This window comes from Streptopelia decaocto (genome assembly GCF_964273445.1).
Source record: "Streptopelia decaocto genome assembly, chromosome: 5".
NCBI classification, from domain to species: Eukaryota; Metazoa; Chordata; class Aves; order Columbiformes; family Columbidae; genus Streptopelia; species Streptopelia decaocto.
The window spans coordinates 47,276,071-47,302,531 of record NC_138659.1 but is presented as its reverse complement, the minus strand read 5'-3'; the positions used below and the strand labels follow the sequence as shown (position 1 = coordinate 47,302,531).

The 26,461-nt window shown below is 35.6% G+C and overlaps 1 protein-coding gene across 13 annotated transcripts in view; it reads left to right on the top strand.

The window, feature by feature from the left end:
* The window catches only part of SHLD2 (shieldin complex subunit 2), a 37,684-nt gene that overhangs the window by 1,896 nt on the left and 9,327 nt on the right, over window positions 1-26,461 (top strand). For 4 of the 13 annotated variants that reach the window (XM_082052877.1, XM_082052878.1, XM_082052876.1 and 1 more), the window contains 7 exons: window positions 283-429; window positions 577-641; window positions 16,457-16,561; window positions 17,510-19,971; window positions 21,228-21,335; window positions 22,172-22,366; window positions 24,712-24,846. In XM_082052877.1, the coding sequence (XP_081909003.1) occupies window positions 18,465-19,971; window positions 21,228-21,335; window positions 22,172-22,366; window positions 24,712-24,846 (1,945 nt within the window). In that variant the 5' untranslated portion in view covers window positions 283-429; window positions 577-641; window positions 16,457-16,561; window positions 17,510-18,464. Of the gene's footprint in view, window positions 1-282; window positions 430-576; window positions 642-3,896; window positions 3,970-14,554; window positions 14,699-16,456; window positions 16,562-17,509; window positions 19,972-21,227; window positions 21,336-22,171; window positions 22,367-24,711; window positions 24,847-26,461 lie in introns of those variants that run through there. The other 9 variants (XM_082052874.1, XM_082052870.1, XM_082052881.1 and 6 more) reach the window with 5 other exon arrangements.

The following is a 26,461-nucleotide window of genomic DNA, read 5'->3' as shown; positions in this document are numbered from 1 at the left end:
GTGAATGTATTTGAGACTGAGTGTGGGACAAGGCGGTGTGAGATCAAAGTGGATCTCTCCATGGGTTCAGTCACACAACTATATTTTGTATAATGGCAGCACCACAGTTGTACTCTTTTCTAAACAGGACTGGATTTCAGCAAAATATTCAACAAACTGTGTGCTAAATGCTAAGAATAACTAAACCAATATGTTAAATTTCTTAGTCTTTAAATATTGTAAATGAAAAGATAACTAGGGATTTCTGTTTGCATGTTTTTATGGATGAAATCATGTTTACAGGTACTTTACCAGCCTCAGCAGATCCCTACCATATTTTTGTTTGCTTTAAATCCCTTGTGGAAACAAGAGTAACCATGCTGCCTGAGGGTATTCAGGAAGAATAAAAGCAGGAGTGATATACCTACCCCATTGCAGTATTCTTATATGGTAAGTGGTGAGCAGTTGAAGCAAAATATATTTGTCAGAGGAAAGTAAAATTCACATGCTTTAGAATTAGTTCTAGGAGGTACAAAAGTGATAATTGCAATAATAAAAGATTAACTGTATCTTTTTTGTTCTTGTATAACATATGAGTTGCCATCAGAAGATTGATATTTGAGTAGCATCAGTAAAAAAGAATCTCCGGGATGGATTCAAAGGTAACTTTTTTCTTCAAGATCAGTTTCACTAACTTTGTTAGTTCCATAATGAATGTTGGTCTTCGACCTGCATCTGAAGAGAGAGAGGTACATAGAGAGAACTTAATACCTCTGTGATAGGAACTGTCTGTATGATTCATGGACTCTGCAACAGGGTCATATTAAATTGTATATAGATGATAGACTGGTAAAAGATTTAATTTAAAATCTGAAGTGCAGGTAAAGGACACAAGTTGATTTCATTTCCTAAGCTGCTTCTAAAACATCTTTATGGTTTTAACAAACTGTTTTTTTATTATATTTAAAACAATAATAACCATTGTATTGTGCCTCCCTGAAGCAATCTACAATTTTAAGGTATGAATTATCAATTTAATAGCAAATGGGGTCCAATTTATTATGTGTCAAGTTTTAACATCTTATTGAAAATAGTGATCTAAGACAGGAATCCAGTATGTTCTGCTTTCATCCATTATTTTATTTGAACTGTTAGCTATTTGAGAATGTGCAGATGACTAGGATAATCTTTTCCCTATATCTAGCATAATTTATAGTGGCATCATAAATGGAAAATATATTTTTATTAAAACTAAAAGCTTGGTTAGGTTCAGCTTAATGTTTTCTGTCAATGTCTGTCAATGTCTGTCAACTTGGCTAAAATGTTCCCAGGATATACTGGTACTGGATTCTCTCAGAAGCCAGGACAGCTGTCCCCAGTTTGCATCCCTGTCTACTTACCAGCTTACCAGAGCAGGTGAGAGGAGAGAAGCTGGAAGTGAGGGGTCCTCACAAGGCTCTGAATAACTCTGCCCCTTGCGTGGCTAAGCCCCTTGGAGCCCAGGGTAACCCTGGGATTGCTTCCAGTTCAGAGGCTTCAGAGTCTGAACACCAATTAGACAGCATGCTCCAGAGGAAAGTTGATCTGTATGGTAGGCAGAGAACTAATGCCTTCTGTGGTAAACAAATTTTCTTCTGGGAAATGGAAACAAATGGCTTTTTAAGTACTCTGCAAATTGAATTACAGTTGTTTCAGCAAGCTTCGGTTTAAGCTGTCAGACATATTAGGTGAAGTTTTTGGCAGTTCTTAACATTTGCTTAAAGAATTGGTTGAGATAAAGTTCAAGTATTAGTTAACACATACATATAAAGACAATTTTTTTCCTAGTGATTCCAGAAATAATGTGGCAAGCTGTAAAACAGAGGTTCTAACCCACTGGGATAGTTTAGAATATTATACAAATCGAAGCAAGTTCTTGTTCCCCTTTGAATTGCCTATATGAGCAATTATGTTTCCCTTCCTCATTTCACCACAAGTTGTAAAAAAAAAACAAAAAAACAAAAAAAAAACCACCAACTTATTTTTCTTGGACTTAAGTGTTGTGCCATATTGCTTTATGCAGACCATGATAGTGTAACTAAATAATTATATACTATCCCAAACTGTTGCTGAAGAAAAACTGTTCAGCCTCTGTGTTCACAGATCTGTGGATGGCTGAATAATAGTTACTGGGAGAATGGGAGGGTGGGTGTGAATTTGTCAGGAATACTAGCTGTAGTCCTATTCATATTCCTCTTGGTTGAAGTCCTGTGCAGATTTTTAACTTGAGATATTCTCAAGTTTTATGGACTATATTTTCTACCTTCACAGTGCTTTGAAATAAAACTTAATGTGTCATTATAAGATTATTAATTACGAAAGTAGAGATGGCTGTTTCTTTCCAGGAAAATGTTCTAGCATTCAGTCTTCAGGATAATGGTGGGTAATGTTGATAAAGTGTATGTTCTTTTAAATTTGTATGTTTTTATAAAATATACTACAGCCTAAGGAATTTAAGGAATGATTAATGTAATCTGACCCTAATTTTATTTCACAAATTCAAAATTTGTGAATAAGTTGTTATATAGTAAGTGCCACATTTCCTGATCATATTCTTCCTTTTTTATGACAAGCCAGTACACAATACAATACAAATGAAATGAGAAGTGTGACATGGGTTGTCTAGCTTCAGTGTTGCTAGAGAGCTCGCTCTGTAAGACACTAGTACAGGCAACACATGAATTAGATAAATTCCAGAAGATTCCTTTAATTTGTGATCTGTCTATATAAGCACTTTTACAAAATGAACACTTGACTAGAAATCTTCATTTTGGTTGTCTCTTTACAACCAATTAGAGACTCAAGGTGATGAAAAGCTGTTTCACTGGCAGCATAAGGTATCTATACTTACCTTCTCAGTTTAGAGACTGAGGAGTAAGCTGAGTTTGAAGTTTTGGTAAAGACCTATGAATACCTTAGCTGAGGCCCATGGGATGATTTTTCTTTCCTTAATAAATAGCTTCAGCTGAGTTCAGCCATACCAAAGGTGGAGAGCAGACTGTCAGGTTTTCTGTATTTGCTCCGTTTGCCTTGATACAAAAGAACCTGAATTTGGTGGTTTTCCAGGCAGGCTTCAGAAGTTACATTTGCACATGCAGCAAATCTGAGATGTGCTTTGTGTAATACTGCAGAGTTGGAAAACAGATATCGGAATTATTTCCTGTTGAGATAAAGACTTTAAAGCTTCCAGTACTTTGTGTTATTAGTGAGATGCTTAGGTACCTGTGGTCTGATTATTTGATACTACTCTTAATACAAAATAATGCATAGAAGTATTTTCATGATTGTTAAATTAAAGTATAAACTGTTCATATAAGTAGTAACTTTTTTTGCTTGTCTATAGCCCTGTAAAAATAGGGAATGAAGCTCTTAATTATACAAGTAAGAAGTTGATAGGTTTAGCCTAACAGGGATTTTCTTTAGGAGATGCTAGTCTAAAGTGAGGGTCTTGTTTTTTATAGTTGAGGCATTGCTACGAAAACAATCAATAGCTGAGCAAAATAATATTTAAACTTATTATTTTTTACGTTCCCAAAAGTTTTGCAACAAGATACTGTTCTTATTTTACAATTCTCCTAGTAGAATTATTAATCTGTTTTTTCCAGAATGTAAATTTGACAGGGGTTCCTAATTCTCTTGGAAAACCCTTTGTAAGTGGACCATTGTGCAAGCATTTCAGAGCAAGTGTCAGAGGGTAGTTTCCTGAGCTTTTAAAATGTTAATTCTGCTGCAGAAGTCAAAAAATACTTAATAAATCCTGATAATTACCTCATGAGTAAATACAGCTTTGATTGCCCTGAAAAGTGGTGGTGTTTATGTTTATCAGCTTTAAAGACCGTCTTTCTCCTCTGTTTACGTTGTTGCTGTGCATGGTGACTGAGGGAGATTGCCAACTGGTTACTTCAGCTCTGACAGAACAGATATAAAAAGCTCTTCATGTATACAGGAGAGGTAATGTCCTCATCTCCTGTTTAGACAGTCTGTAGATATGCAAAAATTTTCTATGACATGTTTTGGTACTGTTACTGTCAATATATTACTGATAGGCACTGCCAGATAATATAACTGAGAAAATTAAAATATGTTTTTTATAACACTTTCTGTAATGCCAAATCTCGTTTTCAAATGGGTAGAACAAAAAGTAACTTTCTCTGGAGGCTACAGATCTGATGTCACAGATTAATCTAATTTCAGTGACCTTTCAGTCATCATGTCCCTTCCTGAAGTAGTCGGGGCTTTTATGGGTCAATGTGAAGGCTTTGCCTTTTCAGTTCCTGGATCGGTGAGAATTTGTTAAAGCAGCACTTTTGTGTCTTTGTGGAATAATCTTTAGCTTTTGCTTGCTTTTTCCTTATTTCCAGTTTAAAACACAAAAGAGGGGATGATACTTTTACCAAACCCAGTATATTTGAGATTCCCATCCAACTGTTAAATGTGTCTGAAATCAGCTGATGAAGGAGCCAGTAATGTGAAAGTGACAGGTATACAGGCATTAAAAACTTCACAGATACATGGTGAGCATGTGAGATTTGTTCCCTTAAATAGGATTAGGAAGGAAAGAAAGTGCTTTAGTCAGTTTATTTACTGGAAATTATACTATTTCCATTAGTTATTTCCACTGTCTCATTTAGTCAATACAGTGAACAACAGATAGTAGAAAGTACGATTTGCCAGGAGTGAACTAAGGATTCTTTGAAAGTAACATTTACAATTAAAATTGACATTTTTTTTGCAGTTCTTGTTAGCCTTGGATGTCTGGCTAAAAATTATACCTAGGATCTTAACAGACTGGAATCACAGCATCAGAAACTGCAAAACATTATTTTTTTCTTGCTTTAATACTCAATTTGCAATCAGAAGTTGTTGACATAAACAAAGTGTATTGTTTAAATAACAAACATTAAAGCTCTTATGAACTAGAGAGTACCAGTCTTCTGTAATGCTTTTGATTGGATTTCTGTTAACAAAATCAGCTTTATCATCTTTCACTTTGGAAGACCAGTTATTGAAGTCCATATTGTTAACATATGTCTGAATGCTTAACCATTTGGAAGTTGTTGGTGGATGAAGCCCAAATACAAAGAAATTAAGAATTGCCTCTGAAGTTTGTTGGTACAATTGAAACTGGCATTGTTTATCAGGAAAGTCCAGGAGTACATTGACTGGTGTTTTTCAACACATTATGGATTTCCTAAAAAGATAAAGTCACTAGTTATGCTGGATGCTAAAAATGTGGTATCTTTTCTTAGTCATCTTTCACAGACCTCAGATTTTTCATGGTGCCCACTGGTTGCAGAGATCCAATGCACAAAGTCACTGTTACATTGCTCTTCCCAGAGAAATCTTGGAATGGGAAAATAGGTCATAATAAGAAATACTTCTGGTTTAATTACATTGTCCCATTTTGAGCCCATTTGAACGGTTTTTAAAATCACTGTGTTATAAAAAGTTATGTATTTTTCTAGTCCTTTTGATGTGTCTTATATTTAAATGACTTGGTTTATTAATAATTTATTTCTGTTCACTAAAATCATATGTCATGTATGGTGTTCAGGTGGTCATATGACATTCATGTTAAATGTATAGCCATGCAGTGTCAAACATAAGTGCCAGCTTATGGAATTGTGGCAAAACCTATGTATCTGTCATTGCTCAGTGCCGGTATGGGAGTGGTGGCCACTTTAAGGGGCAAGGGCGGAATGGGCCTAGTGGTGTCCAGAGATGTACTGAGCATCCAAGGGATGCTGGCATGAGAACAGTTTGCAATTGCTGCCATTAACTCTCAGCATTGCCACAGAATCTGATTTAGATGTGTGTCTTTTAATTAACAAGCTGCAGATTTTGTGCTGTTTAAGTTTTTCTTGATTATTATTTATTGTCTAATCTTGTCGATGTTGGCAAGATGTTTAGTTTATCTGTCTTCATCTCTTCTGGTTTTTTTTCTTTTGAAAGTCAGTAGGTTGAAGGTAAGCTTATTTCGAAATACTGGTAAAGTAGAGCCTCTGCACATCATTGGTAACAGATTTTTCTGATTTCAGGAGGAGTATTTACTGCTGTCATCTGACTAAATGTGTTAAAATTGTCATGCAATTTGGAAAAGCTTATCTTGATTGCTTTTGTTTTGTCTTATCAGTTTTTCAGATAAGCTAGTGTTTGGCTTTAATTTAGTAAAGGAAAACTAGCAGGCAGTCTAATGTATACTTTTAGACGATTTACCATTATCGCTAGAGATCAACTTTCTTGAATAGAGTGTATGCTGTATATTCATCTCAGGTTTGTAGTCTACGTTAGAATTGTGGCAGTTACATAAATAAATGTAGCAGTTATATAAATTAACATACCATTGGGCTATATAAACAGAAATTAAGCTTTTTCCTTATGTGACAAATGTTCCATAAAAGTAGAGAAGGAAGGAAGGAAGGAGAAGTCAGTCTCCTTCACTGTTCTGTTTCCCCTGTACACTTCATGCCTCACCTACCAGTGAATCCATACTTGTAGTGCAAGTCCATTAGTGTTATTGAGTTTTAGGTTTAATTTATTCTTGTTTATTACATGGTTAATTCAGTGAAGGTTATTTTAAGTCAAAGAAATTAACAGGCCTGTTAACTAAAAGATAAAAGAGATCTTATTTGCCAAATGTTGTGCTCATCACTCTTTTTCTCTGAGTGTATGAGTCTTAAAGTTGCATTAGAATATCATGCGCTGCCTCAGAACTTAAATTTTAAAGTAATTCTTAATGTTTTGAAAATTAAGGCCTAGTTGTGTTTGTAGGTTCTGCACAGTATATAAGGTAAGAAAGAACCTCTATCAAATAGTAATGAGAGTCAAGATCTAAACAAACCAAAAAGTAGCACCAGATGCCCTGTGTTAAAATCAGCTTTGAATAATTTGGTTTTTTTATGCTGGTATAAGTCTGCACTTGAGACCTCAAGTAAGGACTAGAAGCATTTGAGGAGGACAATAAGTCTTAGATTGCAGAAAGAGAGAAAATGGCAGATGTAGAAATGGGATAACCACAGTTGATGAATGTTAAAATCTCCATGGTAAGCTGAAAAGTTGAGATAAAAAGGATAATTTTGTGTCTTACCCAAAAGGCGAAAGAATATGCATTGGGGAATGATAGTGCAATGTTTAAAATATGAATATGAAAGATTCGCAGAGTGAGTTCTCCACTTGTTTAAAATGTAAGTACTTGTATTCTGAACCCTGGGTTTCCTAAATTAAAGAGATAGGCATAGGTAAAGGGACTTAACAGCTGGTTCACATTTGGGATTAGAGTTTTAGCTTTCTTGGGAGCAGAACTTATTTGTTTGCCAAATTGAGAAAGGAGCATGAAGTAACATCATAATGTGTAAAAGAATTAAGGACTACACAATATGATTACACAGTTCTTAATTCTTTTATACATTATGATGTTACCTTTGTCTCTTCTATATTTGCCTTTTTTAATGAGGAATGCAGTTTAAATGGACACTGCTTTGGATTTTTTTTTCCAAGGTTAATCAAATCAGGTACTTCCACTTGCTTATTTTGTGAAGATTAAAGCCTTCCATCCATCACTTGCTATTTTTTTTTCTGTTATCTGACAACTGAGTTTTCTGCGTGGTTTTTCTGTTGGCAGCAGCAGTTCATAATATATAGTATAATATGTTGTAATATCATACAAGTTCTTGTAGAGAAAAGCTTTCAGTTAACATAATATTTTGATTCTCACTTGTCACTGATACCTTGTATTTAATGAATGAACGCTATCTTTATCTTGGGGAAGATGCCTTCACTTATTTTTTAAATCTCATTTTCATACCATAAACTGAATCTCTGTTTGTTGCTTTTTAGATTTGTGCTGATAGATACGATAGCTTAGCAGTTTGGTTTTATGTATTTTTATTAATCTCTTTCTTCTTCTGCTCCAGTGTTTCGTAATTGTTAACATCAAATGTTGCCATATTTCACTTAATGTTTGTTGTTATGAGCTCACGGTTCCCAGACTGCCATTAACTTGGAAGATGTACTAGTTTTAGCTGCAAGATAAAGCTTTATATAGTGTAAACATCAATATAGTTCTTGCAATGAGAGATGTCAGGTAACTCAGAACATTAGCTAAGGTAGAACAAACTGTACTGCTTTTTGAATTCCTTTCTCTGGTCAGCTGTAGAGATTACTAATCTCTGGAGAAAGAGAATAGGTCATATGTTTAATGTACTTGCTTTTTTTGTTTTCTACTTTGCTAATTTTAAAATCTTTAAACTTATATAAACAGATATTTTTTGTGAAATTTATGGGAAGGGTAAAACCAATGTATATTTATTCACTACATGTTATACTCAATACTACAATAGTTGATCATTTGTATTCCACATGCTTGCTAACAGAAGCAAGTAAAATCTGGAGTTACTGAAATCATTAGCCAAATACATACAATAGTTTGATATGGAATGGGTAGCAAGTTCCCTGTGTTTCTTCAACTCCCTGCATTAGTCATAATTTATTTTACCTCTAATTTTCCTCTTTTAGGTCTTTACAGAAGTTGAAATTCACCTGTATGCACATGAAACTGAAGTGCCATGAGTTAGACATAGCTGTAACTGTCTTTCTGTAAGTGTGTCAGTTGATGTAGAATAAGGGCAGGTTACAAAAGACTATTCAGAGGTACTCTAGTACCAAACTCATTTGTGTATTGGGGCATTAAACAGAATTCTTGTTACAGATGCATTTCTAACATTGGCACTGCCATTTTTGTTCTATGTGAAAACTTCCGACTAGTGTTTTTCTTTTGGCATTTTTCTGAAGACTACTTTGATTTTTGCTTTATATAGCAGCTCATGGGGTTGTATGGATAAAAACTGTGTTAGTACACTAGTAGCCACACTGGCCTTGTGTATGCCATCAGTCATACTGTTTCTATCCTACGAAAGAGCAAGTACAGAACCTGCAATATTTGGCAGGCAGAAAAAATTGTGTTTGCAAACAGGATTGCAGTTCCAGTACACAAAGTATTAAGTAAACTATGAGGTGAGTGTCTTTCCTCATTATATTGAATTAGAAGCAATTTATAGTTTTGCTTCAGATGGGAGCAGCTTTTGCATGAAGGCAAATGGCTAAATAGATAAACCATCCTTAACTCTTTGTACTTCAGGAGCTTTGAAAGTTACACAACTTAAAATTTTGTGGTTCCTTCATGCTCCTGTATTTCTTGTTTTGTCAATCTAGTTTGGTGGTAAGACTGCTCATCTAGAGCACCAGCTTCTTTTTGAAGAAAGGTGCTTTCCTCTAAGTGGGTTGCTGGTGTATGTGAACATTTTAAGTGTGCATACAGGTGGCTGCACTTTCTCCCAAAGCACATGATGGAGGAGTTAGGGGTGGGCAGAGTGTTCCCAGGTATTAAAATGATGAGGAGGAAATAAATGGTGAAGACTTATCAGATTAGCTGTGAGTCAGGCAGATGGGCCTGGTCTCACCTCCTTAGTGTAGTACAACTCACAAATGAGCTCTATGTCGTACTGCAAGTAATAAAATAATTTCTTAAAATTATTGAATTAGGGCAACTGAGTGAAACTACATCGCAATTGTTACATTAGCATGGCACAGAAAATAGTCGAGGTGTTGTCTCTAACATAAAAAGTGAAGAAAATGATGTATCTTCACTGAGAACATGGGTACAGGGGGGGTTTTGTCAGTGGTTATGCTGCTATGCATTATGACTTAAAACAGTAGAGAGAGACCCAAGGTGGCTTGTAACAACATATCTTGAGTTTTTTTATTTTTGCTTGAGGTGTTTTCAGACAGCTGAATTAACATGGAAAAGGGTAGATATATGTACAGGTCATATCCATGTTTTAAACATTTTATTCACAGATTTTGTTCAATTGTGAATTTCATTTAAATTTTATGGACATAGTAGGATAGAAGTCAGATCTACTCTTTTTTTTTTTTTTTTTTTCAACTATAATAAAATTATTTTGAATAACTTGTTGAAGTGCATTGCTGCCTTAAAGTCTGAGAGAAAAGTTACCTCTTTGAAATACAGACATTTGCATCTAAAAGGCACCTTTGGCTCAGTCAGCTGTGTTGATAGTTACTCAGTGTCACCTGTTATCTGTTAAAGCTTAACCAGTTGGCTAAACTAACATCTATCTAAAACATTGACATTAAAGGCTTATATATTAAAAAGCTAATGCTGATTTCCTTTATGTATCGTATGTTTTTGTCAAGTAAACACTAAAGGACTTTAAAAGTTTATTTTCACTTAGAGAAGTTTTGCTGTAGTTTTCACTAACTTAAAATACTCTGAAATTTTTGTCTTGATTTTTCTGCAGTGCTCTAGTACATTGAGAACTTTACTCCTTAGCCATAATACCTGTGAAAGAACATTTGCTTGCCTGACATTCATACAGTTCTATGAAAAGGTTGGTAGGTTATGTTACTTCTGTAGCCACAATAAGGAGCAAGTGTGTGCAGTGAACCATCTGTGATCTTTAGTGCTATTCACTGTTGTACAGAGCCAGCTTGGCTGAAGTCTGAAGGTTATATTTCCTTAAGGGAGCTTTATCTCTGAAAACATCTTAAACCCCTCAACTTCTAGACAGAAGTTGTTAAGGCTGAAGTATATTACTGAAGGTATATGTAGTGTGTGCAATAGGAGGATCCTAAAATATCCTGGAAAGTTCTTTACATTTTCAATAACAGTAATATTAGAGATTTGGATATAAAAGTCAGTACTGCGCTGTAGTTAACATTTGTCAAGGGGATTGTTTAAAATACAATGCTCACATCAGAAGCATGTGTTATGAGCTTTCCTTTTGAGACCTCAGAGTTACAGAAGTTTTCTGCGAAGCCAGCTTTATCTTCCCAAGATGTGAACGTTTTGAGGACATCAGCTCTTTAGTATACCAGATTACCAGTTACTTTGAACCTCACAAAATATGCTAATGATAGCACATGAGGGATGTAGTTGCACACTACAGAAACAGATACAAGGTGCAGAATGTGGCTCAGGGTGGGGAAAGACTAGAAGAGGTCTGGTGCCATAGATTCAGTCCTGCCAAAAAATACTTGCTGTTGTTGCTGTTTACAGAAGGGTTAAATATTTCCCCTCCTGAAGAGGTCCTGCATAAACAGTGAGGATGTAAATGAACTCGTGATTGAGCTGCTGGTCTAAAGAGGTCTTGTGGGCTTGTATGCCATCTGGCTTTTTCTGGAGCTGCTTGTGTAGTTGGAGCACGTCTTGATCTAGTGGTGACTTGTGTGCTCCTAGTATGACTCATTTGAGTGGGTGGGTGTTCGTTTGTTTGGTTTTTAGTTAACAGACGTCGAATTTGAATTGTTTAGTGATGCTGAGAAATTAAAAATATACCAGACTTGCCTTAAATGCAAGAGGAAGTGTGGCTTTTGTTCAAGTCCAGTGTTAACATAGCCACTTGTGGTGGAGACTGAAAGGCATTTTACTAACACTAGTAAATTACAGATTTATCCCACCTAAGTTAAACTTACGAATGATGCATTTTCAACACCCTGCCTACCACAGTACAAAAGCACAAGCACAGTATTACCTACAGCTGTTGTCCAAAACATTGATACCTCATATTTGTCTATGAATGTGCAGTCAGCATCCAGTTTCTTGTTATAAAACTTAATCTTTTTTTTTTTTTTTTGAGTGAGGTGACAAAATAGTGATGGCTTTGTATTTTAGGTTTGTTTTTTTTTCATGTTATAGCATGGAAACCACATAGAATATGGCAGTATGGGGATTAAATTCTCTTTCCCAGGCCACTAAAGCAACTGCAATTGAGAGAGCAGCCATTGATTATGGTCATCTGTATGCTATAACCAGTTAATCACAGTGATGTATGGAACTGTTGTGGAAGGTGAATTCCAATAATTTTCATAATGTGGAATACCAACTCACAGGATTTGAGCATAAATAACTTTTTTTTTTGAGAAATACAATGGATTTGTGCAGGAGATTGTACTTCATTAATATTACAATGCCTGTTGCACAGTATCATAGCGATGCTCTGGCATTTGCATTTCTAATTAAAGCTGAAAGGTATTTGCTGTTCTGGAAGTACATTTTACAGAAATGTGTTAAATCAAAGCCCAGTAGATTGTTTCTTAGTTTAGAAAGTTGTATGTTTCTGATTGGTCAAAAAAATGCAGTTAAGGAAAACAGACTTTTACAAGAAGAAAATAAAACCTGATGCTAGCCTGATAACTTGTGTGTTTCTTTATCTGATTCTGATAAATCTACAGGCAGCTAAGGTGATGGAAGTAGGGATATTATTATCATGTTTCTTTGACCAATTGCCTCACCTTTGTCTTAGGTCATGTATTGTTTTATCAGCCTCAGTTTACCAGAAGAATTAAGTCCTAGAATAGATTTTCATTGCATAGACTTAAACATTCTTCTAAAAAAAAGTCATGATGATGTCATTCTAATATTGTGAGTTTTTTTCAAGATGCTGAAATATCTGGAAGAATATCTTTCTTGACAGAAGATATAGCAGTTTTGTTGCTTAAACAGCTCTCCAAAATAAGCGTTTAGGGAATGAGTGTTCTTCAACAAAACACGCACAGCACTTTTGTATATCTTTGACCTTTTACCTTTATCTTTCTTTCCTACTCAAGAGGTCACTGTTCTTCAGAACTTTTAACTTCTTTTGTTTGTAAGAGTCACTCTATGTTCGTATCTCCTTAATTATGTGTTTTTATGCATTGCAAAAGAAACATCAATAAATAGCATTTACTTAAAAGGACATCTTGCAAGACACAAAGGCAGTGAGGAAAGAATTATCAAGTTAATCACAGAAACCTTCTACCCTTACTCTGATTTTCAAACACAGTGAAAACCATCTCAGTGGCTGAATTGGAAATGGATTATCAGTGTTAAGACTTTTGCATCACTTGATTAAAAAAAAAAATCATTTTAAAGTAAAACCGCTGAGTAGATGCTTCTATATGATGCAAGCTTGTATTTGCAGAAGGAATGTCTTCATTTCAGATAAAGGAAATTATTTTAGGGCACAAGTTTAGAAACCACAGGCCTTGATTCCTCAGGCAAGTAGGTACACATGAAATGTTAGCAATGTCATTTGATTGTTTGCCTGAGTTATTTATTTTAACAGTTCAGTAATAGTTATGAAGAGCAACACTGAATAAAAGGTTAGAAACATTAAGTTTCGATTTAACTTTTCAAAACTGAACTTATCAAAACACTGATTTTGGTTTAAATTATTAATTTTCCTGTTCGTGCTGTAGGAGTGTATATGAAGGTTTCTATTGTAATGCCTAAATCATAGGTGTTTCATATTCAAAATAGTGTTTTGTTGCTGAAGTTGGATACATGTTGGTTTATGGCTGTATATTGCCAAATACAGTGGTTTTGTATTTGTAAACTAGCTCTACCTGTCTTGAGGCCAAATGGTATTATAGCCTTCTGGTAATAGCCAGTGGCAAGAACTAAACACTGGAAGGATTAGTATTGCTGCTATATTTAGTATAAATAATAAGTACTAAAAGAAATTCCGTCAAGGGCGATCTATATTCGGGTAGTATTTAGAGATAACTTTATACTGATTATTACAGGTACTGCTGTAGTCAAATGAAGGCTTGTGACTTTAGATACTGACTAGCAGGATTCTTGCTATAGCACTGTGTCTAGTCAACAGCTGCCTCTCTGCACAGTATTCCAGAAACATTATTTCATTATGTGAGCCAAATAACTGACTTGGAGTAAAATTGCTTTCGGTTAAACAGGTCAGTTATAGATACCACTACAGTCTTAGTCTGAAATCTTGTATTAAAATTTAGATAAAATATATTTGGTGACTGTAATGATCACCAAACAAAGGATGACAAAAATAAGATCTAGAAATACCTAGCATATCCATTTCTCCAGTTGCCCATATGTACATGTACTTTCTATCACATGCATATTCTCTTGACTTCCAGTCAGGTCCCACTAGTCTAGTCTAAAGCAATCCACTGAAATCTCCTTGAGCTGCCATTCACCTACAGGTATAATCTTTTAAACACATATGATATAGCCCTCGCTCTTACGTAGAATATAAGATTGTTTCAGCTTGGAGTTGCTTAGCTTGATTTCTTCTGGCAGTTTTTATTTTCCAATGGGCAATGGGTTCCTCTTAATACACATATGTTCGGATTAAGCTTCTTATTGATTTGATAGATAGGTGCTTTCCTGGTCTATTGATTAATTTGCAGTGCCACCACGAGTTATTGGCATAAAGATGATCCTTCTATTTTCTTGCACAAGTTGCAAGCAAACATGTAATGTGTTCATCACTTCGTTTGGAAACTGTTTCAGATGCTATTTGTGTGAAACTGTTAACTACACTGGTTGCTGTTTCTTCGGTTTTTCAAGGTTCTTGTCCAGCTACAGTACCTGGCTTTTAAAAAGACAAAGTTGAATTTTGGGGGAAGATTTGAGTAGCATGTTAAAAGTGACAGAAGGGTTTCCTGTGATATGATCAGAATTCTGCATCCAGAGGTTTATTTCTGGTTTTCTTTTGGTTATTAGGTGTCTTAGTAGATTTTCTACTCTGCTATTATATGGCATGAACTGCTGTGAGAAAACCCCAACCGAACACCCCACAGCTTGAATTGAACTGAAAGTAAATAGTTTGAAGATGGCTATTAATAACTTGGTTTCTTCTGTTGTAAGGTCAGTGAGACAGTACTTTAATTTTGTTTATACTGCAGATAGGATAAGTGTAAAATCAAGCATGCAAACGAGGGAGGGGAAAGCTCACATTAGAACTTAAAATCTGGAATTTAAAGAATATCCTACTTTATGTATTTTTTAATCTACAGTGCTGGCTTTTCAGCAGATAAAGGACAATATAATTGCTTTTGCCTGTTGTAGGAATCAAGTGATTAACTACTTACAGGTTAGAATGTTCATTTTCAAGCTGTAGCAAACAGAAGCTGCGAGTTAAAAGAATATACTGGTTTTATCTCAAAAAACTTCAGTGCTACCCATATATGAGAATTCTGGAGGGGGAAATAAATTACTTTTTATTGTATTGCTCTAATCCTTTGTCTTCTGATGCATTGTTGTCTGTTATTTCTGTAATTGTATTTGTATATTGAAGCTGTAGCGTGTAACAGACATAAAGAAAATTCTCCAGAGGTGGAATTAGTGCGGTTTACTTTCAGTGTAGAGAGCTTCAGTAAAGGTTTAGTGAAACTAAATTAGAATGTAACTTTTAAAATCAGGGATTTAAGCATCTGATGACCGTTAATATTCAGGAGTGATAGGAAGCTGAAGCTGTGTCACTGTCTTTATATTACCTTGGTCTAATGCTTAAGTGTTTATCATGGTGATTGAATAATATTAATGAATAGTGAAATATGGAATAGAAGTTATGAACACTGCTAAGGTATTTTAAGGGTAATTTGAGGCTGTATGTGTAGCAACACACAATGTTGCTGGAGTATTTAGCAATTGGAAGAGGAGTTTTAAAGTTATTTTTAATTTTGCCCTATGTGTAACAAATCACTAGAGATTGTCAAACTTCTAATTATTTTAATAGTTGTTTCATTTTTAAAAACTTTTAATTTACAATTCCTCTCTTACTGTTTAGGTCAGGTACACTATGTACCATAATGTATTTCTTGTAATAGGTATATTTGGTTCCAGTGTCCTGCAAATGTTAAACTTGCTGATGTAGTCGCTGTTTTTTAATAGATCATTGACCCGTCAATCAGACTCTGACCATTCCAGAGATAAAAAGCTAGGCTTTCATTGGCTATTATGAATAGAGCACCTTTCCTCAAATTAAGAAATGGTGTAATAATTAACAGGTATAATGGATATGTGCATTCAGGTTTTGGCTATATCTTTGAGCTTTTGCTCCTCTTATCTTTGGTATAGTTAACCCCCTGCCTACCCATAGATAATTTAACTAAAGTAGAAAAAATTGCTCTAGTACAGCATGTAAAGCCCTGCATTATATTTACATGAACTAATCTAGGACACTTCACAGTTTTTTAATTTTAGTTTTGAGTTCTTTGCCCCATGGCATCTTAAGCACCAACTTTTCTATGAATACAAAAGTCTCTGAAAGGTCTTGCAACACCAGGTTGTAAGCTGGCCTCTAAATATACTGTTCTAATGATCTTGTGTATTTAGCAACCAAATTGTCCTTCCAGTGTCCTCAGAACTCATCAAGAACTGAAGTATTCTATGGGCTTATTCAGTGTAGTTGACTCTTTGTTTTTCCTTATAAGAAAACTTAGAAGAATTCTGTTATAAGCTTATTCTGGGGGTATAGAAAGCAGGTAAGCAAATTGTGTGGTCCTGAACATACTTTTCTTCACTTAAGATTTCTATATCTTTGCAACTTGATGCCCAAATACTTGAGAACTTTTCAACAAGACAGTAAGACTAGAATAAAATGATATCTTATACCTGTTACAGGTCAGTGATGGGCCCTTGTAGAAGAAGTTGAAGATTGAAGTGAGGGAGCTGCTCACTCTGCCAAAGCCCAGTTTGGAAATAACTGATTTCATTAATCTCTGCATGGTATGCAAGTTCTTTAGAAATGACACAGACTTGTATCAGAATTCTGCTCTTCAACCTCTTTTGTACTATAGCACATATTTTGAAGAAATCTGTTGTAATTAATTTGAACCTTTTATTCCCTTCAGCCTCCTTATTAAGAGACATTTATACTTTTCAACTACAGAGTATCTAATTAGGAAAAGCTACCCATCTGTAATGGCTGCAACCAAGGGAACAACAAATGAAAAAAGCTATCAGTAGACTTACACATTTTGAAATGGAAAAATTTAATCTCATCAGTTAGGTTACACTTGTAAAGTTTATTTAAAGGTAGTGGTAACATTTTCTGTTTGTCATGGGGTCTGTTACTGAAGGTTTTTTTACATCATGTGTTGGGCAGCTTTGTATCTACAAAACTTATTAATGTCACTTCTTTAGGGATTCAACCTCACTGTCACTTTGCTTTATCTTTCCCTTCTTACCTGATGCATTATTTTACTGTTGAACTGTAAATTCTGTCTTTTTAGTTATTTGTATATCACCATTCTTTAATTATATGACTTAAAACTTTCAATTGTGTGGAAATTGTCCTTAAGTTGCATTTTTGTGAGTCTAAATTTAAATGTACAGCTGTAGAAGTTTGGATACTCTGATCTTTATGCTCATTGCAAAACAAATAATACTATAAAACTGAGAGATACCTGTCACTGTTTTTTGTAGTTTTTTTCTATTATGACATGATATATCTAATTTTAGTGATTATATATAGTTTTTCCAGTTATGCCTATAATATACCAGTGTTATAGGATGTTTATAGTTTTTCCATGTTATTATGAACTTTATGAATATGCGGATTTATCGACACCTAGTGGGTTGTTAGGAAAATGGCTTTTCATTTCATACATGCTAAATGAAAAATTTACTTTTCAATGCTGTATTGTTTCAGTGCTCTTTTTCTTCTGTTTGCAGATGGATTACCTCCCAAATTTTGCTTCTGGTGTCCTGCTTCCTACCTCTGCAGAATTTCCTATTGCAGCAACTGTATTAACAACACTCCCAAAACATGTAGCGAGGTGTCTGCATTTTAACAAACACTTGTAGCTGTAGCTGAGTATTTTTAAATTATATTATAGCAGATTTTTTTTTTTTTTTTAAAAAAGGGTCTTCTGTGCTGTGTAAGGTGGGCTTTTAAAAAATAGCTAGAAAAGCTAGTAACTTCTTGGGTAGTATGATGCTATATAAATGAAATAAAGTAAATTCTGAATCATCTACTCAAGTTTTACTGATCTCTTAGTGCTTACTAAATAATTATAATTTATCAATAATATTCAGAACCTTCAATTTCATAAAATCATCACTTAATACAGTATTTTTGTGCTAAAACAGCATGTAAAATATTGCATTACTATAAACTTTTAAATTAATTTTAAGTAGCTCTAGTATTTTTAATAATTTAGTTGAAATTGTAGTTTTCTGTGAGATTAGATTATCTCCTAACTATGCTGTGAACATTTCTTAAACATTTGTTTCACATGAATTCAAATAAGGTACTGAATAGTGAATTCATATCAGGCTTTTTAATTAGCAATGGTAAATGAAGATGTTTGCTCAATAATTAAGATTAAATTGAACTTCACTATAATTCTGCATCTGCTATGTCTCTCCAGTTACTGTAAATTTATTTTTCTATGTGAGTTTGGCACAATAAATAACTTGTACTTTTTATTTTGTACGTTTAATTTTATAGGCTTTGAGTAGCAGTGTTTTTACCAGTTAAATTATGAAATACTCCTTTGAATTTTAGGTATTTTTAAATTAAGAAAAGGCCAAATATGAAAATTTTTTTTGGTATTTTCTAGTATTTGGTGTTGTGCTTATTGCATAAACCACATTGTTTAAAGTCAAACTTACATAGCAATCAAAAATGTCCAAAAGACCTAAAATTCATATTTTTGTGGGAGCACCCAGTATTCCAAGCCTGCTGGAGGTGTCAGAGCAAAATAGTTCAGCACCTGCTGCTGAAAAATGGAGAGAACTCTGCTGTTTGTGTGATACCCGTAGTCTTTTTTCTGAAAAAGTCCAAGGTGCTGACCACTTGGTGTTTCAGGCAGAAAGTTCTCTAGTCACAGCACTTCCTACAAATGATGAGAGCTCTTGGCAGTCTGAACGGGGGAGATTAACAGTAGGAAATGAATATTTGACATCTCTTGTACCTGTGGCAGTAACTTGTACCAGCACACCTAAAAAGACTGAAAGCTTAATTTATTCTGATTGTCAGATGTCTAAATACAGATGCATACAGGCTGCGGATCACCACGCTCAGCAAAAATGTGCAGAGTCAGCTGGGCAGGACAAACAATCACGTGGCTGTTGTGCAGACCTCACAGAAAGAAAAGCTCATCGTTTAGATGTTAACAGCTCTGACATTTCTGATTTGGTTGCCAGTACTAAGCAGATTAGCATACATCTAAGGTCTGTGGGACAGAGTGTTCAATCAGATTGTAGAAGTGATCACCATGAACATCTAAGTCAATATCTGAACATGTTTCTCCCCCAAAATGGAGAGTCAAAACCAAAAGAAGAACCAAAGGATTGTTTAGACTTTGCAGTGTCAACAGATACTGAATTTCGTAGCATAATGACTTCAAGTCAGATGGCTGTTTTCATGCAGGATCAGAACAAGATGCAGAAGAGAATCATTAAACTGTTGGAAACAGAAGCAGGCAGAAAACCTGAAGAAGGACATTGTGATCAAGTCCAATTTGACTCTGGTGTTGGAACATGTCTTAATGTGGCTGAAAATGAATGTAAGGAAGAGTATACAAGTTCCCTTGAACTCTTCAGTTCTGAGGGTGATGAGAAAAATGTTTGCTTTGAAGCTACAAAACAAGAAGAAAGTGCTCAGGATAATACAGAGAAATCTCAAGAACTTAATGTTCCTGCTGAGCCATTTGTAAATGAAATCCATATCGAACCATTGAGCTCAGGAATATTGTGCTCTCAAGTCGACAGCTCTCATAAGAGCTCTTCTAAAAGAGCCCACAAATGTGAAGATTCCTCTCATACTTTTCATTCAGGGTTTAAAGGGCAGCTGAAATCAAAGAGAGCTAAACTGAATTCTTTTCCAGCTGGTCCTGGGATGGGAGTGGATCAAGAAAGTATGACGAAGTTCAGGAAACTTCAAAACAAACTATCGCCACTTAAAAATTGCTGCTGCAAAAATCAAAAGTACAATGTTTTAGTCACAGTAGTACATCCTTGTCATATCAAAGAAATACAGGTGAAGACTAGACCAAAATCTTCATGTAAAATTCCTGTGGCAACAATTGTAGTTATTGACCAGTCAGAAATTGAGAGGAAGGTGATGCTGTGGCGTGGTGCTGCATTTTGGTCACTCACTGTGTTTCCTGGGGATATTGTGCTGCTTACAGGTGAGAATTCCTTTATTTGCCTTTTTTTTTAAATGTGGATCTTTAAAATGTCTGTTTAAAGTTGAACAATATGTAAGCAGTAATTTGGAACTGTGGCTAAGCATTTGTAAGTATCCTTATTACACTGTTCAACATCACTTTTGATTCTCAGTCATCCTGCCAGTGGAGTGTCAACTGTCCCACAGAAGTTTGCCCGTCTCTTTGGCCTGAGACACAGCAGTGCAGTGACACTCCAGCAGTGCCATAGGTAGTCAGGTGTATTCTGTAACCTGTCAGTGTTTTCAAACACTTGTTCCTGAAAGGCAGAAGTGCTACTACGAGCCAGATCTACTATTTATTTGATTTGTAGGCTTTTTTGTAATTCTGTGCTGTCGACCCAGCAGAGGGACTGGAAAATTCTGATATGTTGAGTCTCAGGATGAGAAATACTTTTCCTCCTGTGAAGAACTTTAGCTTAGCACTAGCATTTTGAGGTTGATCATATTGTGAATTAGAAACTGACATAAACTGCAAAAATATAAAATGCTGCTTGCAGTTCACCTTTTCCATAACATGTCAGCTAATAATGAGGATTCCTCCTGATAAATCCTTTGTACTCTTCAATATCTAACAGGAGGAAAACGCTCTGTCTTTAAGAGAGCACATCTCAAGTAAGAGGATGCAGTACTATAAAAACAATATTGCACCTAATTTAGGGCTAGAGTTGACCAGAACTCAATATTGATCTGGCCATTTAGGTTTTGCAATATGCAAAAAATTACACAATGTAAAATCATTTGAATACTTCTACAGTTTAAAATACCTATTTCTCTTAAGAGTTCTTTAAGTGCTTATATATAAATGCAAAGGTAGATATTTCAAAGAGATTGAAGATAAGTTGGGCTGTCTCTTTTCAGCTTAGACATTTTTATCTCAGAATACACCAAAAGTGTCTCTGAGTAGGCCTAGTACTTCACTACTCATTCTGAAATGTTGCACAGTAATAATTTACCCAATATGGTAAAACACTTAAACAGTACCTGCTGTGAGGCTATTAAATATTTTATATGTATTGAAGAATTACCTCAAGCTGTTGAGAAAATTTGATTAATTCATTGTAAATGGTGCTGGTAGATTTAAAAAAACCCTTTTGTTTCCAAGTGATCTATTTCAAACCGTTTTTCACACCTGTATGTATGATGCTTCTCTAGTCAAGAAGTATGATATACTTCAATATGGTTGATACCTGAGTTGGTAAAGTGGCTTTTTTCTTGCAGATATAATAATGTATGAAAATCTCTGGTGTGGAGAAATCATGCTGCAATCTACGTTTACCAGTCAGTTACTGAATCTGGGGAACTGCTCAGCCCTCAATCCAGAAGAATGTAAGATTATAGTGCATAAGTTTCCACAAAAAAAAAAAAATCACAGTAAAACAGCTATTTAAAGTACGTGATTTTGTTGACAATGCATCATACACAGTATAAAACAGAAATGTGAGCAGCCAAGAGGTACAAAGCATTATAGGAAAGTATGACAGGAACACGTGCGGACAAGACGTGGACATGAAGATGCCAGATAGGCACACTGAGTTGATGCTAAAGTTGCGTGGTTACCATTCAAAACTCTGAACTATGAAAAACTGAATTATTTGAACTTGGTTTAAGAAACAGCAGTTATCCCAGGACTCAACCATAAGATGTCTGAGATTTCATTAGGATTATTTAAATTTTCTGCAAAAATTTTAAAGGCTTATAGAGTAAGCAGATCCATTCAGGGAAAGTGATTCTCTGTGGGCTATAAAGCACAAAGTCTTGAAAGATACCTGAGCCTTGGAGACTAAGGGGAAAATACAGTGGAAGTATCACTGTGAACTTGCATTGTTCTTACTGGATTCCTGATGGCCATTATTGCCAGCTGTTTAAGGTGGGTTCTGGTGTAAATGATCACGAATGGCTATTCTTACCAAGCTGTGACACAAGATTTCTTTCTTATTTTTGGTGTAATTTAAAATATTGTACTTAGCTTAACTTCGAGATGTTATCAAGAGGAGGCAGATGAAGTGGTACGGTTCAATTTAGTGTTACCCATCTCAAGAATTTCTTGCCTTAAAATTATTCTGAAACAGTTTTGTCAGTGTGAATAGATACCAACTGATAAATTTTATACTTTGAAGCTTAAAAAAAGGGGGTATCCCTTTAACATTGTTTTTTCAAATAAGTTTATCCTGTAGTGGATGGTGAAGTTCTCCGTGGTTTATTGGCATACATATTATCAGCATTTCCACACTTCGGAGATATTCCACGAAGACAAGTTCAGAGACTGGACAGTGTTCAGTATGTGCAGCTAGACCAGCTTCAGCCAAATATGTTGGTCCACTCAGTCTTAAAAATTATCAACATTGCCATATTAACAGGTAAGTTCATGCACTGGACTTCAACTTCCAGAACTTCAGCAACAGGTGAAACTGAAAGAAATTTTGCAAGGCAGTTGTGGTTGCTTCTCATTCCGTACCCGTGTGTTTGACATGGGAGTGCCAAGTACAACCTTTGTAATGATCCACTCACGGGGTCCATAGCAGTTAGAAAAATGGAGTTAGCAGCAGGAGGGAAATAATGGCTGTAATCAGCTGCTGAAAGGAGGTTACTGCTGCTAGTGCTCTTTAATGGCATCTCCCAGTGTCTGTGGGACAGGCGTGCAGGCAGTGGGCACTGCTAATCAGGGATCCTGCTTCTGAGGGCTTGGTGAGTTTTCACTAAGGAATGAGCACTCACCACAAACTGCAGTTACTAGTGGATTGGCTTGTCAGTGAAATGGCTTGAGCATCTCCACAGCTCCAATAGTGTGGTACCTGATCTTCAGGAAGATGGTGGATTGCAGAGATGCAGATATGAAGTGTAGCGCTGGGAGGTAGAATGGCAGAAGGAACATCTTGGGAGGAATGTGGGCTCAAAATCCTTTTCAGGGAAGACAGATGTGTATAGCAGGAGTGATGAAAAGAGGGAGTTACTGCAGTTATGGTGGCTGATCATAAATGTGTATTTTTAATGGCTCTGGAAATTTGAGAGGTACATTTCCTGCTGTAGACCACTGCTTGAGAAATGGGGTTGGTTTTTGAAAATGTCAAGTGGGACAGTCAAGCTTTACTAATTCAGAGCTTACTTGCCAACTGCCTTCCACGTAAGCATCCAGTCATTAAATGAAAATTTGATTGTACTGTAAATCATGTGATTTGTAAGAATGAAATAAGTTATTGATTATTTTAATCCACTGTTTAGGATTTGCTTGCCATTCTTACTTTATAATGGAACTGTGGTGCTCTTTTCTAATGTTTTATTCAGAAGGTTTATTGGTTATTTCTATTTTTTCCTAGTTAGATTCTTAACACTAAGCATTCTTGTTTTCTGAAATCCATGCAGTATTTCTTTATAATAACCCTTACTTGTGTGCATTTTTGTACAAGTTCTTGATTTTTCAACACTGGAAAATGCACAGTGTGAAACTACTAAGATGTCTTTCTGTGTTATGCCTGTTTCTCCTGCATGAGCACAACAGAGAGCTACCTCATTAATATAAATGGCTTTGGAAATCTGAGTTTCCTATGTATTTTTATTGTAAAAACTCCTCTCCCTCAAAGAATCATGCTCAGCAATCCATGTACTGATTTTGAGCTTGTTCTTCGTCCTTTTCAAATAGTGAATGCAATTATTTTAGGATTCTTTTTGGCTGAAGAAATTTTCTACTTGAAAATTGATGATTTGTTTCTATTTCTTCATAATCACACCTTTACAGCTGCTTCCCAGTATCCTCTCCATGTTCAAAAATGAACAAAACCAAATTATCTTGGGGCATTCTCAGTATTATATGCAGTTTCTTGCCATGGTTTTTAACATGCTTTGGGCAGTTAAAGTTCCTTCCCAGAAAAGGTCTTGCTCTCTCTTCCCTGCATGACTGTTCTGATTATCTTTTCTTCACAGTACCACTGTTTCTCAGTGTTTCACATAAAGCTTTGCATTTAAATTTTGTCATATTGCACTATCTTCTTGTATCAGTGCTTGTATTAGTACAACCCAAATTTTTGCCCACACTGTCAATATCATGTTTATTCATTATAAATACAGAATGATGAAGATAAATCTCGGAACTGTTAGATGTTTAAAATGAGTTCTTGTTCAAAATTGTTTTATGAGAAATATTGTAGTTCATAAGTGTGGAACTGAAACTTTAAGGGCAGTATCCTGGGCAAGAGTGCTGTAGAGATGGTATTTTTTTTCGAATTTATATATGCTGTTACTAATCCTCTTAGTGTGCTTGTACATGACTATAGTTTTCTTTTATGTGAAAAGTTCTAGAAAAATGTTTATTGCTGCGTATTCCATAGAAGTTACAGGAACTTTAACTTCAAATTATGACAGTGTGTTGCTGAGAGATTGAGTACAATTTCTTTCCACTTATACCAGTCAGGATGAGTGGGAGCTGAAGGGTACCTGCTATTTCAAAGGGAGGTATCCAGTTTCTGAGTATTTAGGTAGATAAAGGTAAATTATTATACTTTATGTATTCCTTCAAACTAGATTCATGTCACTGAAGAAATTGGATTGTTTACATTCTGTCATGAAGAAATTGTAGGTAATTCTTGTTGGCTTATAATTGTACCATAAAATACAATATCAGCGTGATTTAATCTTAATATCGAGGCATATGGGTTCTGTGTGTTTGTTTTGTTTTTACTGTAGAAGTCATAATTTCAAACTTTTTCAGAATCTGTGTATAGCTACAGAGGTGGCAACCAAAGAAAAATTATTCTAACGGTAGAACAGAACAGAGATCAACACTACAGGATGGTGCTGTGGGGAGCAGGGGCTGCCTGGTGCCCTCAGCTTCAAAGGAAAAAAGGTAAAGTCCTTCTGTCTGTAGGTAGCTGTAAAAGGATTTTTGTGATGCTCTTAATATCTTCTAAATGCTCACCTGGTAACATTTTTCCATTCAACCTCTAAATACTCCCCTTGGAAGGGCAAAGTATTTTATACCAATTTTAACACGTCTTTTCTGTTCAGAAGCCGTGCCATCAGCAACAGAATTGGAATACACTCACTTTAGAATACTGAGAGAGCATGAGTATTTAGAAACTTGAATCCAGACACAAAATGCACTGGTGCCTGGCAGTTACGTAACTGTAAGAAAAACCTGAGTGTTAACGATGTTATCAGTTTCACTGACTCTTTCTTAATGTCTGTTTTGGCACAAATTGCTGGTTTTACTATTAGGTTGGTGCAAAAGGAGTTGTGGTTTTTGCATTGTTGAAGTTTGCCATTTGATATTAGAATACATTCTTAAATATGGTTGTTTTACGTCATTTGAATGCGCTTTTCTCAGTGTTTTGGTTTGGTGGGGTTTTTTTTGCTACCGGCTTATTACTTGCTGTTTATTTTATATTTATTATAGACTATGGGAATTATGTTAGACAAAAAGCATATTCGAGCAATTTTCTTATTTTAGTTCAAAATGGGTTGTGAAGCAGTGGGGACAACTCGCGACATCAGTAACACATTTGGTCCAGAAACTGCTGACGAATGTACAGTGCAGTGGTGGTTCCAGAAGTTTTGCAAAGGATACGAGACCCTTGAAGATGAGGAGCATATTGGTGGCCATCAGAAGTTGACAAAGACCATTTGAGAGCAATCACTGAAGCTGATCCTCTCACAACTCCAAGAGAAGTTGCCGAAGAACTCGCTGTCAACCATTCTACAGTTGTTCAGCATTTAAAGCAAATTGGAAAGGTGCAAAAGTGGGTGCCTCACGAGCTGACCAAAAATCAAAAAAATCACTGTTTTGAAGTGTCCTTGTCTTCTACGCAACAACAAACCATTTTTTGATCTGATTGTGATGTGCAATGAAAAGTGAATAGTATATGACAACCAGTGATGACCAGCTCAGTGGTTGAACCAATAAGAACCTCCAAAGCATTTTCCAAAGCCAAACTTGCCCCCCAAAAAGGTGACAGTCACTGTTTGGTGATCTGCTGCTGGTCTGATCCATTCCAGCTTTCCGAATCCCAATGAAACCATTCCATCTGAGAAGTCTGCTCAGCAAATAAATGAGATGCACGGAAAACTGCAGCCAGCATTAGTCAATGTAAAGTGCCCAATTTTTCTCCACGACAACACCCAACCACAGGTCACACAACCAAGGCTTCAAAAGTTGAACAAATTGGGCTACGAAGTTTTGCCTCATCTGCCATATTCTAATCAACAGGGGAACGCTGAAGATCTTAATAGGTTAAATTCAGGTTTCAGCCACATCTTGTACCCTACTTAGACTCTGTCCTCTGCTTCTAAATATCCCCTCTTACCAAGTGCCAGTTTGTTTCCTCCTGTTTAGATTTTCCCTCAGTGTTGCTCTGGTGTTTCTGTCTGAATCTTACTTTGGACTGGAACATACTCAGTTCTAGGGGACTGCAAGATCTCTAGTCAGGTGTGAGGTGCATGAAACTAGAATGATGCTCAGAGGA